Source organism: Vicia villosa, linkage group LG3, assembly GCF_029867415.1.
Source record: "Vicia villosa cultivar HV-30 ecotype Madison, WI linkage group LG3, Vvil1.0, whole genome shotgun sequence".
Classification (NCBI taxonomy): Eukaryota; Viridiplantae; Streptophyta; class Magnoliopsida; order Fabales; family Fabaceae; genus Vicia; species Vicia villosa.
Genome location: NC_081182.1, coordinates 42,955,004 through 42,962,406, shown reverse-complemented (window position 1 = coordinate 42,962,406; position 7,403 = coordinate 42,955,004). Strand labels below are relative to the sequence as shown.

At 29.6% G+C, this 7,403-nt stretch overlaps 1 protein-coding gene across 1 annotated transcript; it reads left to right on the top strand.

Moving 5' to 3' along the window:
* The first annotated feature begins 6,289 nt into the window (after positions 1 to 6,289).
* On the top strand, positions 6,290 to 7,403 carry LOC131655544 (protein MIZU-KUSSEI 1). The gene has a single exon (XM_058925393.1). The coding sequence runs from the start codon at positions 6,378 to 6,380 to the stop codon at positions 7,149 to 7,151; it is 774 nt and encodes a 257-aa protein (XP_058781376.1). The 5' UTR covers positions 6,290 to 6,377; the 3' UTR covers positions 7,152 to 7,403.

The window sequence follows — 7,403 nt, the reverse complement described above, 5'->3', positions numbered from 1 at the left end:
GACCCAATAAGTCACAAACCAAGGCAAACTGCAACCAAACAAGTCACAACATCATTAAATGCAATTAACCAATTAAAATTATTTGTAATGATTTTTCAAAATGAAAATAAAGGAGAAAATAAAAAGTTATATTTAAAACAACAATTAAAAATCAAATAAAATCACTGTAGGTCAGTGACCATCATTAGATCATATACAAATTTTTTCAGAAGTTTTAATGCATAAAAGTATTTTTAAACTAATTAAAATCAAGCAAATAAGAGGAAATTGATAAAAAAAAACAAAAACAAAACATGAAATAAAATTCTCAAAAATTAACACAAAGTGTAAAATAATCAAAAATATTTTTCTGAATTTTTTCTTCTTTTTTTTTGAAATTAAAATGAAAAAGTTATGAATTTTTAAGTTAAAATGAAAATCAGAAAATAAGAAAAAGTGTGAGGCGTCTGATCCAATTCACTAAAACATATGGATAATCACATGGCTCAAAAGTGAGGATGTATCATGGAAATCCTGAAACACAGCACACAAAGTCCAAAGTTCCAGATCCAATGAAAATAAAACAAATGTAGCGCTATCATTGGTTGGACGATGATACCTCATCATCTTTAATCTCCAGCTTCTCTGATTCAAGCCAAAGGCGTGATTTTGCGAATGGAAACTATTGAGGTTGAGACTTATCCCATTGGATTGATCTCTTCATCGTCTATTCAACCATTTGCACCATGAAAATTTATTCAAAGTGTGTGATGTGTATTTTGAAAGAAAAAAACAAAAAAGCTTTGAAAATGATTTTTAAAAAATAAAATATGTAAATGTATTAATTGAAAGCAACCAAGGATAGAGTTAGCTTCAGCATGATGAGCAATACATCTTAGTGTTTTAGTTTGTTCAAAATGATGCTTCAAACTACTTGTATGAAGTATGGTGAAATGCTTCTGAAACTTGACTTGATTAGGGATCTTCAGTGGATGATTTGGCTTACTTTTGATGTGGTTAGCTTTAGTGAAGATCAAGGAAGGTGTTTCAATCAAGAATTTGGACTTGGAAGCTCTTGCAATATGAAAACAAAGTGAGAAAATTTGAACGTTTGAAGTGAGTTTGACAGGGTATTTCTGGCTTTCAAAAGCTTGTGAAATGAAGGAGTATGAGTCTCTATTTATAGCAAATGATGATGGAATGATGATGGGTGAAATGATAAATGTTTGATTGAATTCATGTGCACCCTTGAAGCATGAAATTTTTGACTTGCTTAAGCTCAAAGCTCAGCCAAAAACTTGTGTTTCAATTCTGCTTTCAACTCTAGACACTTGCTAAACATGATTAAAGTGAAAAACGTGTGCTAATTGGACTTGTAATTGGGAATTAAGAAGTTTCAAATTCTGATCATGGCAAGTTTTCAGTTTTGAAGTGACCGTGTTTGAATACACGTGCCCACTTCCTCAAGAAGCTTTATGACCACATTCCTTTTGCATAGTACTCTCTTCATGGCAAAGAGTACAATGTGCCAAGAAAGGTTCCATTTGGATGCTTATGGAAAAATTTATGCTCAATTGAAAAAGGTACAAAAACTATCTTGACACGTAGAAAATTTTCTAAGTATAAGTGCTTCAAAATGACCTATAATGTTTTTAAATCTTCCCTGGTCTTCCAAGCATTTTCAGTCTTTGAACCTTGAAGTAAACTTGTAAAGGACATCCCAAATAATTCATAGTAAAAATAACCACCTCAAAATGACCTATAATATGATCACCGCATTGTAACCAAACATCGATGCATTCATGGGGTTGTTCTCGACCATTCATGGGCATTATGACACTTGGCATGTAGGGCCTGAAATAGCTATCCACAATCAGTCTAGGAGTACTAAGGTGACTGTGTGTCATTGTTGGGGAAAATATCGCCCCACTATGTGCAGTCGATGGAATGGTCGTCGTGCTGGCTGTGGGGGCCACTTTTTTAGTCGAATTCGCAGCGACTCTGCCTTCCTATGTAGTATTAGAGGGTTGTTGTCCATTGTTGTTATTTCTTGGACTAACCATTCTAGTGTATTTTATTTTGGTTCTACTAGGATAATCTTTGGAAATTTAACGAGTCCTCAATCTCATGCACACTCCGATTCAGAAGTTTCATTCATGAAGAACTTAAAAGGAAATACTAAAACTTTTAGCACAAATGATCCCACCGGGTGTGTCAGTTTGTTTACTTGGAAATTTGGTAAACTAAGACAAGTTTCAATTCACTTAAGGGATTAAGCTCGAAAATATCTCGGGCATATTGTGCAAAAGTTTTTAAGTTTGAACATTCTTAACAATTAAGTCATAAACTATAAAAAGTAATGGTTAAAGGCCTTTTACCCCCTGCCATATAGGCTTGTTTTAATTTTCCCCCCCTTAAAAAAAAATGTTGTATCTGACCTCTCAAAATATATTACCATCATTAAAGACCATGTTCCATTTTTTTGTGCAAAAAATACCTACGTGGAATTTTGTTAATTTTCTTTTTTTAATTTTACTTTGTCACAAGTAAGACTTGAATTCATGCACTTTAACTCCTTACCACCAACGCACTTACCACTAGGCCATATGAATTTACTTGTAACATTTACACACAATGCATATATATTATTATCACTTAATTATAAATTTTACTTTAATTATATAATAAACTGAAATTAATTATATATAAAATAATTAAACAGAAATAATATATATAAATAAACTGAAAATAATTGAAATAATTGAAATATATTAATTTCAATAATTAAATATATATATATATATATATATATATATATATATATATATATATATATATATAAATCGAAACTAATATAAACTTAAATTATAATTTATTATCTTAAATATATAATTTTATTCTAATAAATAAACTGAAACTATTATTAAGCACTCCCCTCCACTCAAATGCTTGAGCCTTTACCCTACACTATAACAATTGGTTTGTTAATATTTCACATGATATTTATATGTAGTAAACATTGTCAACACAATGTATTTCACATGTTCTCTTTAAAAATATTTAGAAATTAATATTTTAAATACATTTGAAAAATTAATATTTTAATTATTTTAATATTAACAACTATTAGATTTATTTTAATTAATTTCCAGTTTTAATGTTTTGTTTTAAGTGCTTTTTATAATATATAGCATATAATTATAAACTGAAATTAATTTATAATATAGTATAATTTGGGTAAATAAACTGGAATTAATTTTTCATATTATTTCAAAATATATACTATAGTTTATTGTTTCAGTTTATTTCTAAATTTATCTTAATTTATTCTTATATATCACTTTAAAAATAATTTTACATCAAAACACATTTTAATAGTATATATTATAATAAAAAAACACTTAAAATCGGAAATTAATTAAAATAAATTTAATAATTCTTAATATTAAAATAATTAAAATATTCATTATCCAAATGTATTTAAACTACAAGGCAAACTAATTCAATGTATTGACATGTTTACTACATATAAGTATCATGTGTAATATTAACAAGGCAGTATATGGCAGGGGGTAAAAGGCCTTTAACCCAAAAAGTAATGCAAAGAAAACTTTAAATGTAGGAAAATAACTTGAACGGAATAAATGGCTGTAAATAAAGAACTTAATTCATAAAATGCAACACAGTCACATACATTGTAGATCACTCGTTTCTCTCAATACTGATACTTTGAGTTTCTCAAGTTTGTGTAAAATTGTATACGTCAAAAGCATAAACAAACACTACTTATATACTAGTTATAAAATAATCATCCATAACAATCGACTTAACAATTTTTGCCACATTTCCAAAACCATGAAAATTGACTTTTTCAAGCTTTACATGTATCTTCAAATAACTTTCTAATCTTATCCAATCCATCCCGATGCTCTGTGTCGAAAATACGAGATAACAATTTTATCTTTGATTGACTATAGAAACTTATCCTTTGTCTTAAACAATAGCAGTTTGAAAGTCTATGACTGGAATATGGGGTTGGAATGGTTCATATGTTTTTCTTGTAGGTTTCTGTTCTATCGATGGTGGCTTAAGCTCTAGTATGAGCTCCTTTAAAGGTGATATTTTTTTTGTATAGGTTTTTTCCTTGTTGTTTATTTATGTCGACTTTTTAATTTTTTCAAGTTTTATTGTTGGCTATCTAATACTGTTTTTTTCTTCATGTTTTCAACTAGGCATATCTTGTGTTATCTAAAACAACAACTTTTGTATTTTGTTGGATTTCTCTCTCTCTCTCTCTCTCTTTCTCTCTCTCTCTCTCTCTCTCTCCATAGATGTTTAAAAAAACATGGATGTATCTTCTTCTTAAATTTTTTTGGCATACGTAACATTTTCATACGCGGATCCTTTGATAGTTTTTTCTCTGTTGCCTTCTATTCAACTTTAATTTTAACCTTTGAATTACAGTATAGGCGGAAAACGATCCATTAACAACATTTTTATATGACTCATTCACAATATTTTCATATTTTATCACATGGTTACAATTTGCATGTATGAATGTTATTATTGCAAAATATGTGGAAGTTAGGACCACCAACGGGCGCCAAATGCTCCAAGACCACAAGAAAAGAATACACCACAACTCCACCCAAAAATTCAAGGCATTAGGTATGCAAATCATCTCTTTTATACAACTCACACTTGCACCCAACAATCACCCCGACAAGTGTGGGTTCCCATATCATATGTCATGATCCAACACCAATCTAACTCTAGCTACCTCACCTAGAGATTTAAGATTTAATCACTCACATTTGCATTCTACATATATTGTTGATATGATTCAATTTGCACTTTTAGATATTCATGTTTAAATTATTTTTATGTTTCTCTAATTTAATATTCAATTATAAATGTTTATATATTAAATCATCTAGTAAACTAGACACATTGTTTTTGCCATTTTATTAAATAAGTTTTGAAGGGAACATGAAGCACCTAATTATAACTTAAACAAGACATTATTATTTTAAAAAAACAATAATAAATTTCTTGTTTTTTTGTAAGATAATTTTCTTGTTCTTAATAGGTTATTTTTTTTACGCACTTTCTAAGATCGACTTCAAAATAAAAATAGATGTGATATTCTTCGTTAGAAATGAAATATAAGTAGAACGGATATTAAAATGACTTGGATCTTCTCCTTCAGTTTTCTCTCATCCTTTCTCCTTCATCTCTATCTTTATCTTTCTCTTAATCTCATTCTCACTCATCATTAAAAAAACAAAATATAATTAAGAGAGAAAATAAAATTAAGAGAGATAGAGAAAATGGAAAAAAAAGGAGAGAAAAATAAAGGAGATGATCCAAAGTAGTATTGAAAAATTAATATATTTGATCTTAATTTTTAATTTGATACATCAACTTTTTATATACCACTTTTTTATTATGTTTCATTCTCTACTTTTGATGGAGTATAACTCAAGACGCCGTCTATTGTGAGAGACGTCTTTTTTTCTCCATTTTTCATTAACTTTGCGGGGGTTATTTTTTGTAGGTCAAAAATCAGCTATTTACAAATTTTATTTTTATTTATTAATAAAAAAATATAATGTTCATCAATCAATATTTTGCGGAGTTTTTTTATTTTTCTGAGGTTAATAACCTCCGGTAAATACTTTGAAATAAAAAAATTAGAAAACAACAAATCATACTCGCTCACATGAGAAGGTATCTCAATGTAGCCTGAACCATAACTCGATGAATAGATATTCATAACTCGATGAATAGATATTGAATCATTAGGTTTATCTAAATTATTGTCTCCAAAATTTAAAACTCTAATTAAATTCGAATCAATATCATGAGATAATTTATTTTTTAAAATTTATTGAGTAGTAAATCTATTTAAATTAGATACAAATTATAAAATTTTGTCTCTTAGAAAACAGATAAAAATGTATATGTTGGCTAATCTTTATTATAAGAAATAATTTATTTTTTTTATTTATTAAAAAATTAATATAATTAGTCTATATTATATATATATCCTATACAAATTTTATTATGAATTTAAAAAATAATTTATTTCATATATAATAATAACTACAATCCACTAAAAAAACAAAACTAGCATACTTATAAGTTTTTTTTTCTATTTAAAGTTTATTACACCACTTGGTCAATCAAGAGTAGTTATAAAATTAAGACAAAAAATAGGTTGAAAAACAAATTAAGCCCCGAAGAACCATCTTAAGCCTCAAAAAATCAAGACAAAACGTTGAACGTTCAATTCTCAAAACCTGTTGCAACCAATTCTCTTTCTCTTTCTCTCTCTTTCTCTCTTCTCTGATGGCACTGATCTTGATCTTCTCTTCCTTGTTCTCAATCACCAACCAATGGGAGAGCCAAGATCTTCATCACCCGCCTCAACATCTCAAAATTCTTCAACTTCAACAGCAACAACAACATTACCATCTCCACCACCACTTCCTACAAATATCTCCCTCGTTCAACCCTCTCAAAAACGAAAACACAAACCAAAAGTCATTCGTGTCTTCCGCTCCGTCTTCCGTTCGTTTCCCATCATAACACCAGCATGTAAATTTCCAACAATCCCAACAGGACCTAATGACACCCACCACCATCATCATCACAAAAACATCGGTGGAAGCATCGGGACGAAAATCTCTGGAACGTTATTCGGTCACCGGAAAGGACGTGTTAGTCTCTCCGTTCAAGAGAATCCAAAGTGTCTACCTTCATTGGTTGTGGAACTTTCAATGCAAACAAGCGTGTTACAAAAGGAAATGGCGGCGGGAATGGTGAGAATTGCACTGGAATGTGAGAAAAGGCAAGAAAAAGATAAGACATTGTTGATTGAAGAACCACTATGGACGATGTATTGTAATGGGAAGAAAACTGGTTATGGCGTGAAGAGAGATGCTACAGAAGAGGATCTGCATGTTATGGAACTTCTTAAAGCTATTACTATGGGTGCTGGTGTTGTTCCATTGAAAAATGAAGTTGATGATGTTGATGCAGAAGTGGCTTATATGAGAGCTTCTTTTGAACATGTAGTTGGTTCTAAGGATTCTGAGACTCTTTATATGTTGAGTCCGGAGGGAAATAATCCTGGGCCTGAACTTTCTATATTTTTTGTGAGGATTTAAGAACTGTTGTTTAATTGTAAGGTGTTGTAAGTTTGATGATGAGGTTTGGTTCATACTTTATAGGTTTGAGATGAGTGCAAGAGGAATTGATTAACTAGAATGAGATTATCTAAAACTAGGGTAGTAAAATTTGATGTGTGTATTGGTGCATAAATTGGTTTATATTTATATATGATTCGATTTTTATCTTGTTTGGCAAAGAATTGATGTGTAAATATAATTTTTATGCTTTACCTTGGGCTGCTTATCGTA

Excerpts from the sequence above, each read along its gene's own strand:
- LOC131655544 (XM_058925393.1), top strand. The coding sequence starts at position 6,378 with ATGGGAGAGCCAAGATCTTCATCACCCGCCTCAACATCTCAAAATTCT.